Genomic DNA, 27610 nt, shown 5'->3' with positions numbered 1-27610 from the left:
CTTTGATCTTTGTCCCTTGCATACAAAGGGGGAGGGGAAGGCACATTTACTTGAGGCTTGTGCTAGGTTCTTGCATCTTAACTGGACCACTGACATACATAACTAAAAGCATGAGGTCCTCCATTTATATTCATGTAACAAACTGTGGTTGGCTTGTTATGTCTGAACTTGGCCAGTGATTCTCAGTTTACTTCCTGTTGTCGCACAAATCATTTCCCTGTTAAAGCGAACAGGGTAATGTTTTTAAAACATTTTTTAAAATGTTTTTAAAATAGGTATGGCTAATCTTTTGTGAACTTTACAATTCATGGCAAAGGAGAGCTCAAACTGGTGAATAAATATCCCTAAGCTGTGTTTAGTTGTAACTTAATGTTGCTTATTTGAACAGTTTTTCAGAACAGAATGTCTTAATTAGAAATATGAAAGCCTGGTAGAATTTTTTTTAAGAGGAAGTACTTTGAAGTGGCACATTGCTGTCTTTTTCAGAAATATATTCTGGCAGTCTATGACAAAAACAAATCAAAACCTCCTTAAGTCCAGGCATACTGCAGTGATGAAGTTATTGCCTGAGTGTTTTATGTGCATTCTAATGTTAAAATGTACTTCTTAAAATTGCTAATTTAAGCATATTTAGTTGCTGTTAAAGAGTTTGATAAAAGAGAGAATAGGAAATGATTCTTATCTGAAAACATGGAGGCCAGCCAATTCAGCTGACAATCCCACAAAATCCCTGGTTGATATGTGGAATGGGAAGATGACCTGGATTGGTTGATAGGATCACTCCCAAGTGCCCCTGCTCATTGTATTGCACTCTGTTCCTTGGTTATTTAATGAAATGCTTAGGAAGAGGACTAAAACAGCAATGAAGGAACACACAGGTGATTATAGAACCTTTTAACCATTGCCTGGATGCCGTGATGGACTGTAGATGGCTAACAGGTGGAAGCTCAATCCAGACAAGAGAGAGGTATTGATGGCCAGTAGACAAGTTGATCTGGATTGGGAGTACATACTGTTCTGGATGGAGTGGCATTCCCTGTAGAGGATCAGGTTTGCAGTTTGGCTGTGCCTCTGGATGCCCAGGCGAATGCTGTAGCCAGGAGTGCTTTTGTTCTGCTTTGGCTATTGTGCCCACTACAGCTACACCCTTTCTTGGAGAAGACAGATCTGGTCATAATGTTGCATGCCTTGGCCATTTCCAGATGTTACTATTGCAGTGTGTTCTGGATGTGCCTTTGAGAAGTGTTAAAAAAAACTGTGGCTGATGCAATGCGCAGTGGCTCGGATTCTTCCTAGTATATGTTTCTCAGATCATGTTGGGGGTGTTGTTGGTTTGCTTTTGTTTTTATTATGTATTTTGGTGTCATCATTTTGTCAAAATTTCCTGAGTGTGTGTTAATCCAGGACAGGGGACTTGTGGCCCTCCAGTTTTGGGGATCTAGGCAGCATGATCAATCGTCACATCTGAAGGATCACATTTCTCCATCCTTGTCCCAGAGAAGCTGTTTGCATGCTGCCTTAACATTAGAGTAGACACAGATTTTATTTGAAATATGAAAAGGAAGCAACATCCTGATGGTATTGATCTTTTACTTTTAATCCTATTAATTAATACTCTGTGAAGAATGAACAGTAATGGCTTTCAGAGCTTCATAATAAAATCAGTGCTGATCCGAGACATTTAGAGAGATAGTTTGTTGTTACCCACATGATAGGGATACCCACATGACCTGAAAGTGTTGCTGTGCAATGCCAGGTCAATGATTCATAAGACCACTGCCATCCATGACTTGATCATGGATGGAGGACTTGACCTGGCATGTGTAACAGAGACTTGGTTGGATAAAGCAGATGGGCCTGTCCTTGCCGCTGCTTGTCCACCAGGTTTCTCTTACGCACAGCAACCCAGGTCATGTGGGCGGGGAGGGGGGGGTTGCAGTGATTTTTAGGAAGTCATTAGTTTGCACCAGGCGTCCTATTGGGAAGACCCAGTTTTCTGAGTGCATGTTCTGGAAGTTGGGCAATAGGGGCAGTACAGGATTCCTTTTGGTGTACCGACCTCCCCGCTGCACCAAGGATTCCCTGCCCGAGCTGCTTCAGGTCGTGGCGGATGTTCTCCTGGAGACACCTAGCTTGGTCGTCCTAGGGGATTTTAACATCCATGCCGACACGACCTTACAAGGGGCCGCTCGGGACTTCGTGGAAAGCATGGCCTCCATGGGGCTGTCCCTGAATAAGTCTGGCCCAACCCATAGCCGCGGACATGCCTTGGACCTGGTGTTTACCTCTACGGATGTTGGTGATCTGACACTAAGTAAAAGCGAAACGAAAGAAGTGCCATGGTCAGATCACTTCCTGGTGCAACTGGACTTCTCCGCGACCCATCCCCTCTGCAGGGAGGTGGGACCGATTCGGATGGTCCGCCCCCGCCACTTAATGGATCCAAATGGTTTCCAGAGAGTGGTTGGGGATGCTTTATCCCATGTTGATGGCCTTTCAGCCGATTCCCTGGTGGCCCGCTGGAATGTGGAGTTAACCAGGGCTATTGACTGTTTGGCTCCGAAGCGCCCTCTCCGATTGCATGAAGCCCGGAGAGCCCCGTGGTTTTCCACGGATCTGAGGGCAATGAAACAATCGTTGAGACGGCTAGAGCGCCGGTGGCGGATAACTCATTCTGAATCTGACCGGACACGGGTTAGAGCTCAACGTCGAGCCTACCAAGTGGCGATAGCGACGGCGAAGAAGACTTTCTTCACCGCCTCTATTGCATCTGCAGAAAACAGCAGCAGGAGACTCTTTCAGGTGGTTCGCAATTTAGCGGAACCACCTGTAACATCGGGGCCCAGTACGGGCCACATGTTCTCCTGCAATGATTTTGCAAATTTTTTTGCAGATAAAATCGCTCAGATTCGGGAAGAAGTAGACTCCACCGTGGGAGCAGGGCCGGGGCGGGAGAGTGCTAGAGTCCTGTCTGGTCAAGTTGTGTGGGATCAATTTCAATCTGTTACCTCCGAGGATGTGGACAGGCTGCTTGGACGAGTGAAGCCAACCACCTGTCTCCTGGATCCTTGCCCATCCTGGTTTATAAAAGCTAGCCGGGAAGGACTGGGCGATGGGCTTCGTGGGGTGGTGAATGCTTCCCTCCGTGAGGGAGCCTTCCCAGACCCGCTGAAAGAGGCGGGTATTAAACCGCTTCTTAAAAAACCATCTTTAGATGCGGCCACGATGGCCAATTATCGCCCAGTCTCAAACCTCCCATTCTTGGGCAAGGTGATTGAGCGAGTGGTTGCTGAACAACTCCAGGCACGCCTGGAAGAAGCAGACCATTTGGATCCCTTCCAGTCGGGATTCAGGCCTCATCATGGGACTGAAACTGCCTTGGTCGCACTGGTTGATGATCTCCGGCGGGCTAGGGACAAAGGTGAGAGCTGTTTCCTAGTTCTGCTGGATCTCTCAGCGGCGTTTGATACCATCGACCATGACATCCTTCTGGACCGTCTTGAGGGGCTGGGAGCTGGGGGCACTGTCATACAGTGGTTCCGCTCCTTCCTCCTGGGCCGTGTTCAGAAAGTGGTGGTGGGGGATGAGTGTTCAGACCCCTGGCCGCTCACTTGTGGGGTGCCTCAGGGTTCTGTCCTCTCCCCCATGCTTTTCAACATCTACATGCAGCCGCTGGGAGGGATCATCAGGAGGTTTGGGCTGGGTGTTCATCAGTATGCAGATGATACCCAGCTCTACCTCTCTTTTAAATCAGAACCAGTGAAGGCGGTAAAGGTCCTGTGTGAGTGTCTGGAAGCGGTTGGAGGATGGATGGCGGCTAACAGATTGAGGTTGAATCCTGACAAGACAGAAGTACTGTTTTTGGGGGACAGGAGGCGGGCAGGTGTGGAGGATTCCCTGGTCCTGAATGGGGTAACTGTGCCCCTGAAGGACCAGGTGCGCAGCCTGGGAGTCATTTTGGACTCACAGCTGTCCATGGAGGCACAGGTCAAATCTGTATCCAGGGCAGCTGTTTACCAGCTCCATCTGGTACGTAGGCTGAGACCCTATCTGCCTGCGGACTGTCTCGCCAGAGTGGTACATGCTCTGGTTATCTCCCGCTTGGACTACTGCAATGCGCTCTACATGGGGCTACCTTTGAAGGTGACCCGGAAACTACAACTAATCCAGAATGCGGCAGCTAGACTGGTGACTGGGAGCGGCCGCCGAGACCATATAACACCGGTCTTGAAAGACCTACATTGGCTCCCAGTACGTTTCCGAGCACAATTCAAAGTGTTGGTGCTGACCTTTAAAGCCCTAAATGGCCTCGGTCCAGTATATCTGAAGGAGCGTCTCCTCCCCCATCGTTCTGCCTGGACACTGAGGTCCAGCTCCGAGGGCCTTCTGGCGGTTCCCTCAGTGCGAGAGGCCAAGTTGCAGGGAACCAGGCAGAGGGCCTTCTCGGTGGTGGCGCCCGCCCTGTGGAATGCCCTCCCATCGGATGTCAAGGCGATGGACAACTACCTGACATTCAGAAGACATCTGAAGGCAGCCCTGTTCAGGGAAGTTTTTAATATGTGACATTTTAGTGTATTTTTTATCTCTGTTGGAAGCCGCCCAGAGTGCCTGGGGAAACCCAGCCAGATGGGCGGGGTACAAATAATAAATTATTATTATTATTATTATTATTATTATTGTTGTTGTTGTTGTTGTTGTTGTTGTTGACTCAGTTGGTATCCAGATGAGAGGTCGTCGCCTATACAGTAAATGTTTGCATTATCCCTGTTGTTCATGTAGCCCACACTATATTTTTCCTTTTTAAAAGCACCACATTGTTTGCAAGCAGTGATCCTTCTGATGCCAAATAGTGTGTAATCTGGTTATGTTACAACCTGCCTAATCATTGTTCTATGATAAGAGCAATAAATAATGATGTGCTTGTGGAGTTAAACCCTTTCCCCTCCAAGTTAGCTATTAAGATTACCAGTTAACTACTGTTTTTGCAGTGCAGAAGCAATGAGCTGGTGCCGTTTATGAATAAAATCACTAGGTCTAGTTCCTTCTCTGTGATTAGAACAGTAAATGCTTTAAGGTCTGCATTTCAAATAATCACCAACAGTGCCTCCTCTAAAACCCCTTAAGCTAATCAAAATGTATCCAATCTTCAATTAAACTTAATAAATGAGTGTTGCTTTTATGTTTCAGAGCTGTTGATAACATTTGGATTGGGAGAACCTTAAAGATAGGCAGCATAAATTAAATACATTAAGTCAGTCTTACTGCTAAGAACTTAATGATTTTCTTTTTCCTGTCCCTGCTCACCCCACCCCACTTTCTGTACTGTATCTGTATGGAATATATGCATTCCTTTTATGGTTAGCATTGTAGAATTGTAGAGTTAGAAGAGACCCCAAGGGTCATCTAGTCCAACCCCCTGCATTGCAGGAATCTCAACTCAAGCACACATGACAGATGGCCATCCAACTTCTGCTTAAAGGAGAGTCCATCACCATTCCACTGTCAAGCAGCTTGTGCTTAGATTTTTCTCCCTAATACTATATGCTGAGATACTAATAAGATAAGCATAAGCAAGGCAACCAACCCCCACTCCCATTAGATATAAACCTCCTGTTGCATCTGTATGGGGGATATTTTTAGTTTCTCTTCTGTAGGGAAAATCAGCAAAATGGTCTATCCTATAGCTTTTTCTTTAGGTTTCTGTTGAACACAAAAGGCTGGAAATGTGCTGTGTGTGGTGTTCCACATGCACACTGTGAATTATATTCGTCAAGTTGTGAGGAGCTGCAGCTGGAAAGGAAAACTGGCAGTTATCCCATAGGTACACACAAGTGCTTCCATACAAGTGTAGGGCTCTTTGGATCCTGGTCCAATTTAAAACATTATTGAGGAATTTGCCGTATGTGTGTACAGTGGTACCTTGGGTTAAGTACTTAATTCGTTCCGGAGGTCCGTTCTTAACCTGAAACTGTACTTACCCTGAAGCACCACTTTAGCTAATGGGGCCTCCTGCTGCCGCCGGAGCACAATTTCTGTTCTTATCCTGAAGCAAAGTTCTTAACCTGAAGCACTATTTCTGGCTTAGTGGAGTGTGTAACCTGAAGCGTATGTAACCTGAAGCGTATGTAACCTGAGGTACCACTGTATAGAATTGGCCTTTCATTGCATGTAGAGATCTGAACATTTTGTTCCCTTTGATAGCATAGCAGCACAATTACGTGCATATCTCAGAAGAAACTCTCATTTAGTGCAGTAGGACTTATTCCCAGGTAAGTCCTTTGAATTCAGTGGGTTCTTTAAAGATGGATATATTTAAAATAACAATAAAATAATAAACCGGAAAACCTTGCCTAGAACAAATTAGTGGAATGTATTTGGGTCTTAGCAGTATAGACCTGTAGTGTGAAGATAAGTGTATCAAGCCTATACAGGATTCTGAAATCTTAAGCTGGAAAAGTGACGCTGTTGGAAGCAACTCCACTGCAGGTAAATGATAGGCAGGAATGGCTTAGCAAAATGCAAATTCAGCAGTAGCAGCATTTTGAACAAATGAAGAGTGTGAGCATTCTGCAGGCCCACAGAATATTTTTTCATAGACATATAATTTGTGGTTGGACATGGGATTCCTACTGCAGTGGAATTTCTAATTACCTGCATACGTTTCTTGTAGCTTTTTCTCTAGTCGTTATTTCTTCCATCTTAAGCATCTGATGTAACTCTTTTATACACGCTATTTGTGGGCTTTTGAATCTGAGGAAAGAGTGTTAGGGAATATAATGCACTGCAGCTTTCAGAAGAAAAATGGTCATACTGACTTAAATTATTGGTAGCATATTGCAGCTTACACATCTTTCACTTGAGTTCTGGTATAGTTTGCCCTTTCAACCGTAGACACTATGCCTTGTGAGTTTGAAGACTCGTATCTGAACCATTTTCATAATAGTCAGGAAATCAAGATGTTGGGAACTGCTTAGTAAGCTGTGTTGGCTCTGGCACTGTGAATACATAGATACTCTTGGTAAATGGGATACATAGATATTCCTCCCAAACAAACGTGCTGCTTGGGAAATTTTGTTTTTGACATGTTCGCTTTGGAATAGAAGAAGAAGTTTATATGAAGATTAGTGAAATGGAAATAAAGCAAGTGCCTTATTCACAGCTTTTATCATGATTTGAAAAAAGTGGAATATTTGTTGTGTATGAATATTTAAAGTTGGTAGGCAGTCTCAAGTAGCACATCATTTAACAATCAAGCGAAATACTTTTGCAGCATGTAGACCTGTGTCTGATTATTTCCTTGTATGACTAATGCCCACAGTTAAACAAGTTGCAGTCTATTGATAATAGATTTCCTGTCTTATTTCCTGTGATTATTTGAGAAGAAGGTGAGTGGCTCAGAGGTAGTGGCTTGTACTGGCCAATTACAATTTGACATGCTAAGAGACCAAATGGGCCAGCAATGTTACCGTGCTGAATGCTTGCGCTGAGTTTGGATTATCTAGTTGTATTACTCATACCAATACCTTAATGAAAATGCCCATAGCCTCATGGGGAGATCAGGCCTTCTCTCCAGTCTTACATTGAGTAATATGGCTTATAAGAAATTAGTGTTGTGAGAAGTTGTGTGGGAGATTCTGTATCTGTAAAAAAAGGTTCCATAATGTGAGCAAGATGCTTGAGCAACAAAGTGGGGATTCAGTCTTGAGAAGAAGAGTGTAGGAGGGTTTTCCTTTCAGCTTTATGAAAAGAAACAAAACTACTATTTTCCACTTTAATCAGTGCTACAAGCTCATTACTGAAGAGCAGTATTCAACAAGATGCTTATGATGAAAGGAAAACTTGCTCCATTATTTCCTTTCACTTTTGAAGTCTTCAGAATGATATTAAGAAAAGACAGAGCACTTCATATGTGTGAAGATGGGAAACATACAGGTGAAAATAATACAGACATATGTGCCTTTCATGATATATAGATCAAAATACTGAGTTGTAATAAGAACCCATTATTTCATTAGAAAGTTAAATGTAATCTGTAGCACTTATTTTATACAAACACACACACAAAATTTAGACAGGCACTATCTCCGTTGGTATTTTGGTACCTTCTTAAAATAAAACTAGACTTTTGCAGTTAGATAATTCTGTTTCTGTTCTTTTTGCTTCTGCCTCATTGCAGCTGCATTTTATTTTATTAGTATTAATTTGTATCCTGTCTTTCCACTCAAAGGAGCCCAAGGAAGGAAGCAAACACCAAAATGATAAAACAATGCAATTTAAAATAAAATAAAAACATATTTGAAAACATATAGAACATATAAAAACATTTAAATACAATTGCATACCCAGTGCATGATTCAGGATTGATGACACATGACCCCATAAGGCTGACCCACTTACCAACCAAGCAGTCATATTCTGCACTAGCTGCAGCCTCCAGACTTTCAGGCCAGCCCCACAAAAGAGTATATTACAGTAATCTAAGCAGGTCACCAGAGCATGGACAACTGAAGTCCCATCTATTCCAGTCCAGAATAGCTGTAGCTCTCAAACCTGCCTAAGCTAGAGGATAGTAACTCCGGGCCACAGAAGTTACTTGAGAATCCATTGACAGGTTAGGAGAGGGTGAGAAGAAAAACTGGCCTTTTTGTCCCTCCTGGGATTCCCCACTCTACCCTATGAATTCCAGACTGACTTGTGTATTGAACATGAACCCTTTTATTGAAGGCTTGAACACACAGGGACGTTTTGTTGCAGATACCTTATTTAAAGTATTTTAAAGGTATTTATTCATGTATGCTGGTGCTCTCCTCCTTCCTGCCCACAGTATATTATTTCAGGTTGTGGTTGTAGTAGGGTGAAATAAAATGATTTAATTGGTCAGTACAGAGCACAAACAACACCTGACTGAGGGGAGAAGGGAGGATAGATGTGAGTCCCATCCTGACCAGAGCTGGAGTCTGGGAAGAAGGTATTTAAAGAGAACCTGTTACAGTATATTTGTCAATTCAACCAAGTTAAAGTCTGCTTCAAAAGCTAAGCTGCAAACACCAGGACTAAAGGAAAGTGATTGCATGCTGAAAGCTGTTGCCCCTAGATGTGTGTTCTCTGTAGGCTAGTGCGGGTTCCTTGAATTGCATCCAGTATACAGTGGTGCCTTGGTTTAAGAACAGTCCTGTTTATGAATGATTCGGTTTACAAACTCCACAAAACCAGAAGTAGTGTCCCGGTTTGCACACTTTACCTCAGTCTAAGAATGGAATCCGAATAGTGGAAGGGCACCGGCAGGAGGCCTCATTAGGGAAACTGCACCTTGGTTTAAGAACGGTTTCGGTTTAAGAATGGACTTCCAGAACAGATTAAGTTTGTAAACCGAGGTGCCACTGTACTTTATTGGCATATTAAGGTAATGTGTTGCTAAAATGCATTACATAGGCATGAATATTACAGATAGGTATCAAGAGCTTTGTTGAAGCTGAATAACTGCCCCCCTTTGATTTCTGGACAAACAGGTTTGGGTGCGAGTGAGGGGGGGGAAGCTGTCCTTTCTCCTGCTCTGAAGTCTCTTCCCCACCCTTTCCTGAGTACCAGCTTGGCTTGTGGTCTGATCAGAAACACTTGTTCTAAGGCAGGCATAGGCAAACTCGGCCCTCCAGATGTTTTGGGACTACAACTCCCATCATCCCTAAATAACAGGACCAGTGGTCAGGGATGATGGGAGTTGCAGTTCCAAAACATCTGGAGGGCCAAGTTTGCTTATGCCTGTTCTAGGGTCTGTGCATGCAGATACATTTTCATCTGTGTTTCATTGGAGTTTCTATTGCTTTCTGGGTGGGGCATTACAAGGAAGGAAAAGAGCATCCTTTCAAATTATGACCACATCTGGAATACCACGTGGAGCTGTGTATATTTTTTGCAAATTGGAAACAATATAGTAGATGAGTTCTAAAAGACTATAAATGTTTCAAAGGCAAATCTTAAGAAGAGCTAAAGAAACTGGGTAAGTTTAGCCTAGAGTAGAATATTAAAGAGAAAATATTAAGAGGTTGTCAGGGGAAAGATAACAGATCATTTATCTTATCTGCTGAGGTTACAAACAAGATGCAGTGGTTTTCATCTACAAGTAGGAGATGTTGGTTACACACTTTGGGGGGAAATTCTAGCTGTTAGAGCGGGTCAGGGCATGCCACGGTTGACATTTAGAAATAGTTGTTTGTGCTTACATAGGCTGAAGATCTAGTCACTGATATCACTTATTCACCACCTAGTTGTTTCTCACCCCTTTTCTATCTGAGTTTAACTAAGTTGTTTAATTATGTTGTTTATCTACTATATATTTTGGAAAGTAGTTTATCCTTTATGAACTTGGGTGCCTCTTGATGTATTGTCACATAGACGGTTCCCAAGATAGAGCTGTTTTTGTCTACATTTTGAAACCACTGGATACCATTTTGAATCAAAACAGTGGGACAAACCTTTACAAATGGCACCATTTTGATACAACAGTTCCCGAGCTAGAGGGGTAGATTTGGGTCTGTGTTTGGAAACCATTGGATACCCTTTTGAATCAAGATGATGGATCAAATATTTCCAAAATTCATTGATTTGGGCACCTTTGAAGATACTGTTGCTCAGTTTGGTATGACAGTTACTGAATTGGAGGGTTGGGTTTTGGTTTACATTTGGATATTGTCAGACACAATTTTGAGCATTACCATAATATGTGCATTAAATTTGCCTTTGGGGCTCAGGCAGCTCCAGAACCTTTCCTGGGTAGTAAGATATTTCATTAATACTGAGTTTCTGGTACAAGCATTGTTTAGGACGTGTCTTAGCACTTTTCCTTTTCTTAGTGGACCAAGATGACTTTTTAAAAAATACAACTTGATTAAAGAATAGAATTTACACAAGAACGAAAAGGAAGAACACTACAAAGTTAATAATACATACACTTCAAATATCAACAACATATCACAGACTACTTTGAATAAGAAAAGTGTGCTAGTTTGGAGAGAAATATATGTTCGAATGCACACAGGAGAGGCATCATTGGCCATCTGTCAGGGTCTCACTCTGATGCCAGCTTTGTGCCTCCCTGTTCAGGGTCTGTGTCTCTGAGCTGCCTGTCACTTTAATTAATCACAATACCCCCAATGTAACATCACTCAAAGTCATCATGGGACATTAAAATGTCAACCTTGCTTTTCCAGTTTCTGAATGGTTCCCAGATTTTGACTATGTGCTCCCTGGGGTCAGAATTTTTCTGTTTCCTTGCTAATGTTACTGCGTGTAAAGTACTATGTACATTGAAAAATACAAGTCTGTGAAGCTTCCTTGTGTGTTAATCACTGAAAACTGCAGGCTGTTGAAAAGCTGAGATCAAGGCCAACCTTGTAATTTGCTACTTGCCTAAGACAATTAGCAATTTTTATCAAAGCAAGAAGCTCTCTGGGCTCACTATCTGACCTGTAACATGCATGTGGACATTAGTAAATGGGCTAGTAAAGTATTTTTGCCTGCATTTCTTTTTGTACACCTGGAACATGTTTCATTTTTATTTGAAAGTAAACTGTGCCTCTGCAGGAAGGAATGTGAAATTTAATGTTATGCGTACATTAAATAAATCTATGCTAGAAAGAACTTTGTGAAAAGCAGTTTTGCCCTTGGAATAACTTAATGTGTGGTTTAAAATAAATTCCACTTCCTTTTGTAAAACCAGTTGATTTCCCTGGATATCATTCAATAAGTATCAACAAGTTGTTTTCCTTTGTCTTACTATGTCTTATAAATCTTCTCTTATATGGTGCTGATTGCCTACAGTGGCTACTTGAGGCATTGTTTTGTAACAATAGAGCTATCAATTTTTGCTGTTTCTTATGACATAACCTCAACAGTTTTATGAAACAACTGCATTGAATATGGCTATATTTCACCTTTTAAAGTGCAGTAACTTCCCTTACTGAAGATTTTTGAATCTGCATAAACAATTTATCAAATTTAATATACGCCTTTATTTTTATTTAAATCCTTAAAATGTACCCAAGAAGTGGCATTATTATTTAGCAAATGTTTTCTAAAGCACTGTTTAATTGTGGTATGAATGTGGTCTTAAAAATAAGAAAACATGGGACACATGTTGCTTTTTGAATTTTTGAAATTTAGGTCTTCATTTTCCTTTCAAACAAGAGAATTCTTAGGTATATTTTGCTTAGTTTACCCCCTGTTTTATTTCATTGAAAGGCGAAATCTTACAAAGCTGTCCCTCATCTTCAGTCACATGCTTGCAGAAATCAAGGCAATCTTTCCTAATGGTCAGTTCCAGGGTGACAACTTTCGTATCACAAAAGCTGATGCTGCAGAATTCTGGAAGAAATTTTTCGGTGAGAAGTAAGTATAGTCAATTTTGCAAAAGTTTTTTTTGTGTTGTATATGATTCCTGAAGTCTCTCTCTCCCCCCCCCCATTTTTAGTATCCTTTTAACATTTATGTATAAGGACAAGTACATAAGAGACACTTGTCACGTTAGGTTTTGACCAGATGTGGCTAAAGTGCCTTGCAAACTATTCATAACAGACTCAATTGCCTGAAGTAGATGTTAACAGACCCCAGACAATACAAAGAAGGTGTGCTGGACAGTTACTTAAGGATGCAATCGGGGAGGAGAAGTGAGACACCCCCTCACCAACACACAGTAGACATGTTAAGCTTGTACTCAGTGAAATTCACAACACGTCTTTTGCTGCTTGCATCAAAGCCTTTGTTTCTAGACCAATTTGCTATATAATTGTATATCTTGAAGCAGATTACAGTAAGGAGTCAGAGACTCAAAAAAACCACAATAAAACTCAATATTGATATTCAGGTAATTGATATAAAAGTTCAAAAGGAAAATCAAAAGATATAATAAGATATAAAAAGTTCAAAAGGAAAATTAGATTACGAAAACTAACAATATTGAAATGAACAATATGAAGCTGTACATTCTAGTGGTCAGCAGTTGAGGAAGGCTTGGACAGAAAGGTCCATTTTCAGTAGCTGTATTCAAATGGTAGGAGTGGGTTTGTGATTATTGATAACAGGTTTTATAAGGTAATAAATTTGAGTATTCCACAGTTATCATGATAGGTGTTATCTAAATATTACATTTCCTGATGCACAAAAATACTGTATTAAAATTCTCAGAAAATATAATACCCCTGAAAAACAACAGACCATATATAAGATAATATGTTGACATTGCACAAGTAAGAAAATGTGCCTTTATTGTACTAGGAAAAGTGATTATGACCTTATTTAGTGCTGAAGGTTGTGTTGAAATTCAGCATGATCTGGAAGACTGAAGCTAATTTCTGTGTAATCCATATATTAATGAACCTGCTCACCTCTGCGAGTTTGATCCCATCTAAAATTTCATTCTGTGAAGTTTACCACAGAGTTCTTACACAGCCACTCCCTGTGAGCTATTTTTGCTTCAAGGTAGGAAATTCCTTTGGCAAGATTGCTTATGGCAGGTCTGTGACTGTAACTATTTGAGTATAGGCTCTTCAAAACCTCACACCCTACAACCTATCTACCTACTTGTCTTTCAGCAAGTTGCATTATTTAAACATCTGGGTATATTAGGAAAGAATACATGTGGTAATAAATCAAAAGGAAAAAAATCTACACTATATATTAGCTGGGAAATTTGCTGAGATGGCACTAAGACTTCAGAAAGCTTATTGCTAAAATTTAGCATTCAGCTACTGTCTGGATATGAATCATGATGGGCAGCATCTTCCTGGTTTGAGCTATTTTTAAATATTATTTAAAGGTGCGAATATTAACTTTGAAGCCAATAGCAATATTTTCCCCTGTAGTCCACATTTTCAATTAAATAATTGTTATCTATTTATTTAGCATTTTAGTTACTCTATTGTCAGAGAGACAGTTGAAGTGTGAACAAATAACAAGAATAGCAAATGGGACATGAAACAATTTTGCAATGTCTGCTGCTCTTGTACAGTGTTTCCTTCAGTCAGCCAGTGCTGTTCACCCAGGATGCTCCATTGCTTTCTCCTTCCATCCACTTTTCCATCCTCGCTCAATAGTCAGTCATCCTTCAGTGTTCACTGAGTCCTTGGTGCTGTGTTGGGTTCTCCCCTTCCCTACTTTCAGTTTCTTTTCCTTCTGCAAACCTCGGGGCTTCCCCAAATGTATTGCTGCCTCTGGTTTGTGGGTGATGCATTCTGGGATCTGAGCAATAGTACTCATTCCTATAAACTGGAAACCACAGGAATGATAATGTCATCATACAAGTGGAAAATATTTTGAAAAGAATTATGTGAAGATACCAATTTTAAGAAGCCTCCAAAATCTGCACATTATTTAAAGGGCTGTGAACCAATATTAAATGTTTTTTTCTGGGCAATCTATTTTTTACAAAAAGGAATTGGCCAGGTATATTTCCAGTATGTTCCAAAGTGTGGCTTGCCACCACCAAAGGCACATATCCATGCCTTTGTGTATCCTTTACCTAGACACAGAGCCATGTACAGTGCTGACACAAGTAATTTTGCCCCATGAAGTAGACCTTGAATGGTGCTCTCCCCTCCCCCCGGTGCCAGCTTAAAATCTTGCTGCGCTGTTCAGACACCAATTCCTGCCATCATCTATCTTCTCTCCTCGCCCCTGGCCATGGTGTTGCCAGAAGAAGGTTGCTGGTAGCCCTTTACCTGGAGTTGTAAGCGAACATGATGTGTTATCATGAACCTACATGGCTCTGATTTTACAGGATGTGATGTTACTTAGAAAATGGTAGCGTATTGTGTAACACTTCAATACTGTTTTTTGCCTTATAGAACCATAGTGCCTTGGAAGGTGTTCCGTCAGTGTCTGCATGAAGTGCATCAGATTAGTTCTGGTTTGGAAGCAATGGCTTTGAAATCTACTATTGATTTAACCTGCAATGACTACATTTCAGTCTTTGAATTTGATATCTTCACCAGATTATTCCAGGTAAAATATTCAGCCTAATATTGAACATCCTCTTCCTATGTTGTCTACAACCAAATATGTTTCTTTAAACCCTACAAAGCATTCACTAATTGTTGAAGTCAATATGCCATTTTGTTCAGTTAAAAACAAAAATGTCAAGAAAAAAGTCTGATTAAATGTCAAGAAAATGTCAAGAAAAAAGTCTGATTAAAACTGAATAAAAGCTGAGGGTTGGTTTAACGTAGAAACTTTATTTGTGTGAATTATCTTTGACTTAACTTTTTAAATAAAAAACCCAGTTTGCTTGTTATGCTTAGAGCTCCTCTATTACTTTTTTTTTCTCACCTTCACAATAAATATAATGGTGTAAGGAGAGAGTACAGATGAGAAAAGAAAAAAAATCTTCCCTTTATGAGGGCAGCTAAGACTCAGACAAACTAAACATCTGGGTATGGGAATATGAGATAGGATCTGTTTATATTCTTGAACTCTATATACCTCCAAATAACAATTGTAATAGTTGGCAGGTTTAGTATATTACTATGCATCACTGCTGTGATAAATTGCATACTTAACACTAGGTAAGATTATAGAAATTGCTGCTGTATTCTTGGGCCCCTGATGTTGGGTACTACAGCTTTCTATTATGTTTTATTGCATTGTTTTATTGTATTGTGAATCATGTTGATATTATTTTTATTAAAGGCAGTATATAAAGAGAGAGAGAGAAATAGTTTTGATTGAAGATCAAAATTTTGATAGCTGCTTCATGAGGAGCAACAGTTTATATTTAGCTGACAGTAGGCTTTTCTTCACCTGCTATGAACCTAGGCATGTTTCCCCCAGTTAAATTGTATCAAAGTTAATCACATACATTGAATGAATTATGTTAATAATTCTATAGACTTCAGAAGTATATCTTGCATACATTGTGAGACATTTTGATATGGTGACTGTCTGGAATGCTAAATTTGGACCGAGGATAGCTGAGCAAAAATTCACATCTAGCCATGAAGTTTACTGAGTGGCCTTGACCCAGTGACTATGTGCTGGTTCAGACATAAAGATCCTGGCTTAATAAACCATGATTTATTAAGATGGATACAGTTCTCATGCTCCCCGTCCCCTCATGTGCTGGTTTCAGTGTTTTTTTAAAAATCATGCTTACTTTAAAGCACTTTCCCTTTATTTCCAAAATGATAAACTGTGATTTAAAGTAATCATGGCAGAAACCAGTAACACAGAGAGAAATGCAGGGAGTCCACAGGCATGAAGCTCATTGCCTGCTTTACCAAATCATGGAACAAAATCCTGACATACAAAAGCATGTTTTAGTAAGCTTGTTACATTCAAGCTGGCCCTCTTTCTCAGCCTAATCTACCCCACATGGTCGCAAGTGTAGTGGGGAAATAGCAGTGTATGCCACCACAATGACTGGAGGAAAGATGGGACAAAAATACAGTATTTTTTTCACTTTGTGTTTAGCCTTGGGGTTCAATATTAAGAAACTGGAACTTCCTAGCTGTAACGCATCCTGGATATATGGCATTTCTGACTTACGATGAAGTTAAAGCACGGTTACAAAAATACAGCACCAAACCAGGAAGGTAATGCATTTTTGCTAATACTTCTTAGAAGAGGGTCATTTGACCTTTGTGTTCAGTAAAACTTTTTGCTCTTTGTGCTATTTTGACAAGTGTTCACTTGGTATATTTTCTGAGATTCCTAGCTACACTGGAAAAACCTGCAACCCTGGTGTTGCTCACCTGACTGAATTTGCATTTTAAAATTATAAAATGCACTTATGTGAACATAGTAAAGTCTAATAAACATAGATCCCTTGTTTTAAGTCCCGAGCCTTTTAAATGTGCTGCTTCCAGATTTTTTACCTTTCTTTCAGAACTGGGGGGATTATTACCCCTTTCTAATTTTAAATGAAAGTTTTCCTAACTTTTAACAGGACCCATGTTTTTCATGTAGAGGGTGGGCTATAGGCACCACATACTGCAGCTTTAGTGGAGAGATGGTTAACCTCTGGCCCTCCAGATGTTGCTGGACCACATCTCCCACCATCACTGACTATTAGCCATATTTTTGAGCTAATGGAAATTGAGGGTGAAACAACATGGAGGGCAATGGGTTAGGTGGGCCTTTGGCCTGATCCAGGAGATCTTTTCGTATGTTGTTAAGTGTGTTAATTGTAACATTGCCTTATAGCTACATTTTCAGATTAAGCTGCACTCGACTAGGACAGTGGGCCATTGGATATGTCACTGGCGATGGAAATATTTTACAGACAATACCTCATAATAAGCCTTTATTTCAAGCTCTGATTGATGGCAGCCGGGAGGGATTGTGAGTATAACTGTTTACTACTTTAAATACAGAATCGTGGTTCTTTGACAGATGGGATGCACCTTAGAGTGATATGTACAGTGGTACCTCAGGTTACATACGCTTCAGGTTACAGACTCCGCTAACCCAAAATAGAACCTCGGGTTAAGAACTTTGCTTCAGGATGAGAACAGAAATCGTGCTCTGGCGGCGCGGTGGCAGCAGGAGGCCCCATTAGCTAAAGTGGTGCTTCAGGTTAAGAACAGTTTCAGGTTAAGAACGGACCTCCAGAATGAATTAAGTACTTAACCCGAGGTACCACTGTATTTCAGTCTGACCAGTGTTTAGTTATCCAATATAAAATTACATCTTTATTGCAATGAGTGCTCATAATTTTCATGCAGGGAAAGGGAAACAAACACTCTTCTTTAGTGTCCCAAATGTAGGCAAACTAGATCTATGTTGCTGACTTAACAGTAAAACAAGGAGATGAGAAGAGGTGAGGGTGAACTTATATGCAACAATGAAATGAAAAGTGGGCTACAATTATCAGCAGATAGTGCATATAGAAAAACAACATAAACATGAATATTGTAATGAATGGCAAGAGGAAATGGAAAAAGTTGTTGGAAGCAAATGCTTAGAGTGGGGTGAGAAAACCTTTGGAACCCTCATCTAAATTTACCATTCATGAATATCTTGGTGGTAGAATGCTTTCAGGTGTAACTATTGTGATTTGTGTTGTCTAGTGACCTTGTGAACTTGTCCCAGTTTTATCAAATTCATTCGGAAAGCCATATGTTTGGGTTTTTTTAACTTGTAGCTATATACATGTTAGTGCACATTGTGTGATTAAATGTTAAAAAATTTAGAAGCAATGTAAAATTGTAAACTTTATTTCTTTGTAATCCAGCTATCTGTACCCAGATGGAAGAAGTTATAATCCTGATCTGACAGGACTGTGTGAACCCACCCCACATGATCACATAAAAGTTACACAGGTATGTTGTATATTATCACTTCATTTATAGCAAAAGCATTAATAAAAAACAATGCAACAGACTTAAATCCCAGATTTTAGTAAGATGTTCATTACACCCATTAATGGGGACACACTATTGAGGTGTGGCTGGGGAGTGGGGGCACTTTTGGTGGGAAATATATGAGATGGGTTTACATAGGGGCTCTCTGAAAAAGTTTGGATTTACTTTATAATTAAGCTAAATATAATATTATCATTCAATAGTCTCAAAATAACATCCAGATAAAATCATCCTTAACCTCAAAAATATAATTAATTGCTTTACAATCTCTATTCAGTTACCTTCATTAAAAGCAATTAGTGTGTTTGTTGTGAACTGTAGTAGGGAGGGTGTTTAAAACCGTAATGATCTTGGTAGCCTGTGAATTTATTTTTATCAAGCAGCTTGACCCCTCTGGATGCCTCTCTGGTGATAATTACATCTTAGGGCTTGAGTGACCTTTGGTCGTATATGGTGAAAGGATAAAAAAATGAGGAAGTGTTGGCCAGAAATCCATATCTCTTCTTCTCTGCACCATCCATTGGTAGTTTTGTCATATTGATGAGGGTGGTCTATTCATTCTCTGTAGCTGTTGTGGATTGGCCAATACCCTGGCTGCATTTTGAATGATTCTGATGCATGTGTCATGTTGTTAGACTTGATGTTTTGATAGGCATTACAAAGTATTTTTTCATAGTAAAGATAAATCACTATCACTTAAAATTGAAAAAACAATAACAAACAAATCCTCAAATACCCCCCAAGTTGCCTATACATGCTATGTGGAGTATGCTAACAATGCTGTAATTACTGCTTGCATTGTGACATTATTTTTTCTGACATTTAAGGAAGAATTGGCACAAGAGTACAAATGTTATGAGCACTTAGGAGATAATTATCCTTCTAGCAGTGATGACATGCTGAAGATGATATTGGAAGATTATAATTTCCTTACACATCTTTGATTGGTATTTCACCTACTATAAAAATGAAAAGACAGGAAAATTAAGGAAGAAGAGCAGAACTTTGGCAAAGACAAGATTTTGTTAGAAAAGACTAAAATATAAGCTAGAGATACTTCATGCTGTCGTGCTGTTCTAGTTCCCAACAGAGGACACAACTTTCTAGCTGGAACATGAACTTCCACTTGCCATGGCAAATTAGGAGGAATTAACAAAAAGATAATTCCTTTGCTGCTTTCAGGTATCATTTCCAGGTCTTCTGGGTATCTCCCCAACCCCATTTGTTTTCAAGTTATGCCCGTTTTGAAATAGTTTTCTCTTATAATGTTAACCAGTAACTGTAGCCAGTAACTGTGAGTTATTTTCTGTCACATGAATGGCTTCAAAAATAGGTGATCTCAAACACTGTTTTGCTTAAAAACCTCAAACTGTGTTAGAAGCAAGCTTGTAAACATACCATCCCACAGAGCCACTTAACTGCAATAGTCTTGTTTTCAGGAACAATATGAATTGTACTGTGAAATGGGTTCCACATTCCAGCTTTGTAAAATTTGTGCAGAAAATGACAAAGATGTGAAGATTGAGCCTTGTGGGCATCTGATGTGCACATCTTGCCTTACAGCATGGCAGGTAGGTTGTCTTTCATGTATTCATTCACCATATGTATATATTTAGGTAGGTTTATTTTCCGACTTGTTGTGGTCCTCTTTTCACTGTTCATTTTGCTGGTTTTTCAGCAGTATCGGCATCAGGAATATGCTTTGAAATATTGCTACTTTGCTTCCACTTTGTCAGGCCAGTCCTATAATAGGCAAACTGAAAGGGTCACCTCAAGTGGCAGATGCTGAGGTACAGAGTGGCAGCTATTTCCCTTTGTTGGAGGATAGACCTGTGTGTGCCACATGGACTGTCATAGCCATTTCAAACTACAGTGCTGCCTCAGATGCTGTGGACAATGCTATCGTGTTACCAGCATTGAAATAAGCTTCAGTTGCCGGACCAGTTATGTTCTTTATATGGAATGTGGTGGAGGACATTTGGCCCTGCACTTTGACACACTTTGTCATATATGAAAATAAATGCAGGGCTGTATTCAAAGCTAAATCAATAAGCCATTGAGAATTACAAGTAACAGCATTATTAGGTGTGAGCTTGTCAAGGAAGATGTTTAAAAATTATTGGATGGAGAAGATAAGTGGCGGTGTATGGGTAGAGAAGAGAGAGACTTCTCAAATGGTCAGCAGTCCTAAGAACTTGTGCGATAAATAACTCACCCAGCAATAAAACACCAAGCCGAGGAGGAAGCTAAGGTGAATCATCTCTCTTTCTCCTATCCCTCTTCCTTTGCTTACCAAATCTGGGGAACCCTTACTGTAGGGATGGGGAACCTCTGTCCTCCAGGCCAGTCATGGTCCACAAGGGGATCCAATTTTGGCCTGCAAGGCTATTTTTCCCAAATCATGCCCACACTATCCCATCAGTTGACATCACTGATGTACAGGATTTAATTCCGCCGCGGCTTTTTGCTGTATACCCAGCAGAGAACATGATCATGGGTACAAGGCAACAGGATGTAACCTCTGCTCGTCAGCTGATGGACAGAGATTAAATCCTGCTCAAAATGGCTATTTGAAGCAACTCACTTCAAATTAACTTTTTCGGCTTCTCAAAATGAGAAAACTTAACCAGGAGTGAATGTTTATGTGAAAGTACAGTACGTTCTGCTTGTTTCTAGTAATGAAAACAAAATTTGCTATGCTCAGTTGTGCTCAGAGGCTGTATGTTAGAATATTGTGCCAGGCTCTTGTTGGTAGATCTTGGGGTTCTCGGAAAAAGCAAAATTAATCTGACAAGCCTGAACTCTGCCTACTTGTACCTAAATTGTACCTAAGCATTTAAAATAGAAACCATTCAAAGAAAGTTAAACACACTTAAATCTGGTGGAAGCTACCAGTGAGTCCAGTCCTATTACTTCTAGCAGACTCTCAGGAAGTAAACTCTCTCGGATTGCACCCAGTGTGATCTTTGTGTGTATAGATTTTAGGCTCTGTTTTTACATGCTTTTGTTTGTTTGGTGGAATCTAAAGAACTATTAAGGATGCTAAGAAGGCTGTAGAAATGGTGGCAATTGAATTAAAAATATCCCTTTTCCTTCTTTCACCAATGGGGATTGCACTCTCTGTTGGGTCTTTAGGTGTAGCAGCTGTAAAAACAAGTGCAGAGGCAAATTGCAGGTGTTAACTTTCCATTGGAGTGCTGTTCCTCCTTCTATGCCTCAGTGGGGATGAAGAATATGGCCCAAACCAAACACACAGATCGTGTATTTCCAGCTAAAGTGTAACCCTTAATAAGTGAATTCTAATGAGAAAGAGAGCATTGGGCTTTTCTTGCATTAGCAGCCACATTTCCTATTTAATCAAACTTCATTGCAAATTTAACTTCTGTATAATTAATGAGTTGATGAAAGGAACATACTGTAGCAATGTCAGTTGATACTTGCTAGTGGTTAGTGTTTAATTGCTGTCATAATGGCTCATTAGACATGCCTAAGGAGAAATTGCCAATCCCCTTTTCCCATAGTGAAACATCTGCGTTATTAAATAAAATAAGCTACTCCATGTCTTCAGTTATTCTGGGTATTCTGTACTGAATGTCAACTTTCTCAGTACTTTTTAATGGAGAGAAAACTAGGATAAATAAACATTGAAATAAAAATTAAAATGTATAAGATAAGAAAAAGGAACTTATCTTGGTTTTTTTAAAAAATAGTTTCTTTCTCATACTCATGCACTGCCCTAATATTCCTGTATGCTTATAACATTGAATTGAATTTATATGTGTGCATAGCTAATCACTCATTTGTATAGAATCATTGCTTATTTTAAAGCCCAAAGTGGGTATCTACAAATGCATTGTCAAGGTTGCTAGTAACAGTCACCTCTTTTAATGTGACTACCTTCCTGCACAAAGTGAGACCAAGTTCAGAGTTTGTTTGTTTTTTTTGCATTTTGCTTCAGAAGCATTCCCTATGCCTCTAAAGCTTTGACCAATTTCACACACAAGACAGCACTCCTATTCTGATTTTGAGGATAAGGCAGAGTCAGAATTTGGTAAGTTATCAAGGCCTGACAAAATGTGGAGACTCCTTTCCAGTAGGCAGTGTGAAAAGTCACTTGTATAGTGTCTTATTTAAGCAAGTCTGACTGAATAGATATAATTTACATTCATAATGGTGCGAGGATGCATGTGATATAGAAATAAATAAACAAGAGAGAAAGAGAGAAGTTTCAAAAGCACTTGATAAAGCATAGAGCCTGTGGTTAAACAGCAAAAAATCTTTCTTCTTTTCCCCTCAAATAGTACCTCTATACTGTAAAGTAAATAGTACCTCTATATTGTAAAGTGATATTCTTTACTCTTTCTTTTGCTCTGTTCTTTAAAACACATATTTTTTCCCTCTGGTTGTTTATGTTTGTGTTGCATTTACTTATAAATGTAAAAAAAAAAAACATGCACAATTAAAAACTTACTTCATTAGGGAGAATAACAGATTGGGTAATTTATGTTTATTCCTCTTAACAATTTTGGTAACATAATACCAATGATGTTCATGCGCAAGGTAAACAAATATGACCTATTGAAAGCTATTAGATAATATGTCCCTAATTGCTTAGAAATGTTTGTGGAAATTCATTGATATGAAAGCTTTTGACCTAATTTTTGGAATTCTACGAAATGAAAGAGGTTCCCATTAGTGTAGTTATTCACAATACTGCAACATGTTAGTGAGAACTGCAAGTCCAGATGTATATCTGAACTTTCATGAAGAGGCAAGCCTGGAAGAAAAAATAAAACAGAACTATATTTGAATAACAGACATTCAGTTGGGTTTTCTTTTGCAGTAATTTTAATTAACAATTAAAATTCTTTTCACTGATTTCCCTTTTCTTGAGGAATGTTCTTTACATACAAATAAAAATAGTGCTCAGTAATTAAGGACTTTGCTTTTCACCCATATAGGAGTCTGATGGTCAGGGGTGTCCTTTCTGCCGCTGTGAAATCAAAGGAACTGAACCCATAATTGTGGACCCCTTTGATCCCCGAGATGAGAACACAAGGTGCTGCAGCATTATGGATAGTTTCGGTATACCCATGCTCGAATTGGATGATGACGATGACAGAGAAGAATCTTTAATGATGAATCGATTAGCTTCTGTGCGGAAGGTATATATATATATATATATATATATTTCCAGATATATCATGTGCTTTAAAATATAGCTCTGGAGGCTGATATGGGAGTGTCGAGGCTGTTTTTAAGCACTTTGCAAAAGTGCTGCTTAAAACAGCTGACTGTTCCCCTTTAAGTGAATGGGCAGGCAGCAACCAGGTGTGTGAAAAGAGGAGTCTCTGCTGCCATTACTGCTTACTGATGAGCAGGGATTAAATTCTGCTGCCTTGGCTATTTGATCCTGTTCCCTTCAGACAGGATACACAGCCAATGTAGAATTAAACCCAGTGAGGTCAGTAAATGGGCAGATGGGAAAAGTTTGGGGGAAATGGCCTAGCAGGCCAAATTGGAACCCCTAGCAAACCAAGATTGGACCATGGGATGGAGTTTCCCCACCCCTCTCCTAATGTAATAAAATGAATCCTGTTTACCTTCTAAAGCACAGTTTGCACAATTGCGGACAGAAATACCTAATTTCATGCTCAGAATATTTAACAGAAATCATGATCTCCCTACCCACTTGCTGCAGTCTCAGAGCAATCTGGGAATTCCATGGTGCTGTGCATCATGCTGAGTCGGTATCCAGATTGCTTTGCATTGTGAAACATTTATACCATCTGGTTTGCTACTCTTTTGCCAGAACCAGAGCAATTGCCTTGAGCATATTTAGTAGCTGCTTTGTAATTTCTGAAGAGAAAGTAATGAGTTTCAGATATGTTTTTCTGTTTCATGCAAAAAATGCAAATTTGTAATGTCTGAGGAATAAATCACAAAACCAAAGTGACAATCTTTCTCGCAGGAAAACTCTAATGGGAATAGCTGATAGGTTAAACTTGTATCAACCCAACCAACATACCATGTGCAAATGCTCTCAAAGCATGAGTTGTCATACAATATTAAAGTCTAGCTACTGTAATTGGTCTGGATTCAGAATGCTAAAGCTGATGATTATTCAGTTATGCCTTTTTTCTATGCCTCCGTTCCATGTAGTCTAATTTGGGCTCAAGCCTGCAAATTCTTAAAAGTCTATTCATTGTGTACAAACACTAAAGAATAAAGTGTGGACATGTTATTTCAATTGCAAAAGTTTTAAGACTGAAACTGTAAAGTATTTCATGTTTTACAGACTTTATTTACTTATAAGAAAGTGGTAGAGATGGGCAAACACTCAGCTGCTCAGCTGAACTTGCAGTTTGACTACTTGTTTTCAAGTTGAAAGTTTGAAAAACCATGATGGGCTTTACAAGGGCTTGACTTATAAGCAGCCTGATTTCCTATGCTCTGCCCCACCCTCCCAACTGTCGTATTGAAATAATGCGTACCTTAATAGAAAGGGGCTTTGCTCAGCAGCAAAGCTTCCTAGATCATGTGCCACCATATCATGAGACATTGTGCATCTCATTACAAATGTTGTATAAAGCAAGCTGGCCACCAAGAGGAGGCCCTCTTGGGTTTCATCTGACCTATCATCCTTCCCTTCTCCTCCTGGCACCTCCTTCCTGAAGGTAAGATTCCCCCCCCCCCAAAAGGGCAATAGCTCAAACTCAAAAAGTAGTTAGTCAGTTTGAGCAGAGGGGCCATGTGGAATACTCACCTCATCCACAGAAGTAGGTTTTAAAGCTGATAAGCTATTACAGTGGTACCTCTGGTTGCAAATGGGATCCGTTCTGGAGGTCTGGAGGTCACGGCCGAAGAATTCGCAACCAGAGAACCGCTTCTGTGAATGCGTGCGGCGCGTAGAGTGCTTCTGCGCATGCGCTCAGGGCGAAACCGGAAAAATACTTCCGAGTTTGCCACATTCGCATCCTGAAGATTACATATCCAGAGGGATACGTAAGCGGAGGTACGACTGTATTATTGACGTGATAAAAAAGGTAAAGGTAAAGGACCCCTGGATGGTTAAGTCCAATCAAAGGCATCTATGAGGTATGACACTCATCTCGCTTTCAGGCTGAGGAAGCCAGCATTTGTCCACAGACAGCTTTCTGGGTCATGTGGCCTGCATGACTAAACCACTTCTGGTGCAACGGAACACCGTGACAGAAGCCAGAGCATACAGAAATGCCGTTTACCTTCCCGACGCAGTGGTACCTATTCCTTTGCTTGCCCTGGTGTGCTTTCGAACTGCTAGGTTGGCAGGAGCTGGGACAGAGCAATGGGAGCTCACCCCTTCGCATGGATTTGAATTGCCGACCTTCTGATCGGCAAGCCCAAAAGGCTCAGTGGTTTAGACCACAGTGGCACCCATGATAATGGAAACAGTTTAAATGCATTAATACTAGTTAGGCAATAATGGCTCAGGAACACAACTGAAGAGCTAAAAAGCTCAGCAAAATTACAAATAATCACTTATTGTGAAGGATAGCATGCACACTGCAATATCTCCAGCAATAAATATTTTCCAAAAACAACACAGGTTAAAAAGAAGTATTCAAAATGACATCAGTGTCAGATAATGTGTGTGAATTAAATGTTTAGGCTTCTGTCTATCACTGTGGAATATATGAAATATATGTATATTGTATATATGTATATATATATGGAATACATGTATATGTATATATATGGAATATATGTATATTGCAGTGAATGCACATTGTTGATATGTGAAATACCAAGGATTTGATCTTCAAGCAACTTTGCAGGTGTTCCAAACGTAGTAACATTTCTTGGGTATAGCCCTACTTGCAGAAACCAAGTACTGCTCTAATAAGTTTCATTTCTAATTAACTTAAAACTTCAATGGGATTATGTATCTAAGAATTCCAAGATATTCAAGTGTGTTCAGTTTTAGCTAAAGTGTCTTTCTTGTAGGCTTTATTAGTACATCAACATTTTAAAAATGTAATATAAAAGAGCAAAGAAATTTGTGTTAAATTAAATTATTGCCGTGCATTAAATTAACTGTATTTTGAAAATATTGCTGGAGTTTGGAATAGAACTCGACTACAGAGGCACCAGATGTCGTCACTTGAAGCAATATGCTATCCTAAAAATCCCCAACTGAACAATCTTAAATAATCTTAAAATTAAAATCCTCAGCACTAGAAAGTTCGTTCCCCTGAACTCAGTGGGATGTTTAGTGTGAGAGTTGCCACCTCCAGCAAGTGTATTTGTTAAGCCCTGGTGTAGGGTATATTTATGCTCTCATATGGAACCAATTTGTAATTATATTTATTTGTCTTTATTTCTCTTTCTTTGAGCAAATATCTTTATCTTCCTCATAGCAATACAGCCAGTGTAATCATAGCAATACAGCCAGTGTAATTGTTGATAGGTGCATAAGCCATAAGAATTTGAAAGTGTATATGAAAGTATCCCAATAAACAAAACCAAAACCGTTTTATAACCCTTATGGATACTTTGTTACAGTGTACTGAAAGACAGAATTCCCCAGTGACATCTCCAGGATCTTCTCCACTTGCACAAAGAAGAAAGCCACTTCCTGAACCCCTCCAAGGACCTCATCTTAGCCTCCCACCAGTGCCTCCTCGACTAGATCTAATTCAAAAGGGAGTTGCTCGATCCCCTTGTGCCAGCCCTACTAGCTCACCAAAGGTAGTCTTATTTACTCATACCATTTATGGTTTTGACACCCTCACCCAAGAAATTAGATGAGATCCGTAAGTGTTTACATATGTGATGCCTGCTGGTACATGGGTAGGCTTCTCAGGTTGCCCTTGCTACTTTCACCATTCTTGCAAACTACTGCTTTAGGAGCAGGCTGCAGTGTACCACAAGAGATTCAAGCCAGCGATGAAACTGTTGTGTCAACACACAAATCCTTTCTCTGTCTTGATCACTGTCTGTCTGTCTAGCTATCTATAGAGAGAGAGAGAACATCTATTGGATTTTTCACAAGTGACTACATTAACTAAATAATAAACATAACAATTCTAATCAAATACAAATAACTCATATACCCATAAAGAACAGTGTTACTCTTGTTGAATCAGTAATAATTGCTTCTACAGCTTCCCAGTCATTTGGTGCTGGCTGCTGCTGTTGCATGACAATGTTCTCTCCGGCTGAAGACTGGTCTACCTCTGCCTTTTTTTCTTTCACACTTAGATTCTCATCCCCACTGC

General features: G+C 39.9%; 1 protein-coding gene across 1 annotated transcript in view; it reads left to right on the top strand.

Annotated features, from left to right (window-relative positions):
• The window catches only part of CBLB (Cbl proto-oncogene B), a 58504-nt gene that overhangs the window by 13401 nt on the left and 17493 nt on the right, over positions 1–27610 (top strand). Inside the window, exons 4-11 of the mRNA XM_081859651.1 lie at positions 12238–12384; positions 14838–14994; positions 16459–16580; positions 17191–17328; positions 18221–18308; positions 19790–19921; positions 23312–23515; positions 26895–27080. Coding sequence (XP_081715777.1) covers positions 12238–12384; positions 14838–14994; positions 16459–16580; positions 17191–17328; positions 18221–18308; positions 19790–19921; positions 23312–23515; positions 26895–27080 — 1174 coding nt within the window. The remainder of the gene's footprint in view (positions 1–12237; positions 12385–14837; positions 14995–16458; positions 16581–17190; positions 17329–18220; positions 18309–19789; positions 19922–23311; positions 23516–26894; positions 27081–27610) is intronic.

Source organism: Podarcis erhardii (assembly GCF_964252035.2).
Source record: "Podarcis erhardii genome assembly, chromosome: 4".
NCBI lineage: Eukaryota > Metazoa > Chordata > Lepidosauria > Squamata > Lacertidae > Podarcis > Podarcis erhardii.
The sequence above is the reverse complement of the archived record's forward strand: the minus strand, read 5'-3'. Positions and strand labels throughout refer to the sequence as shown.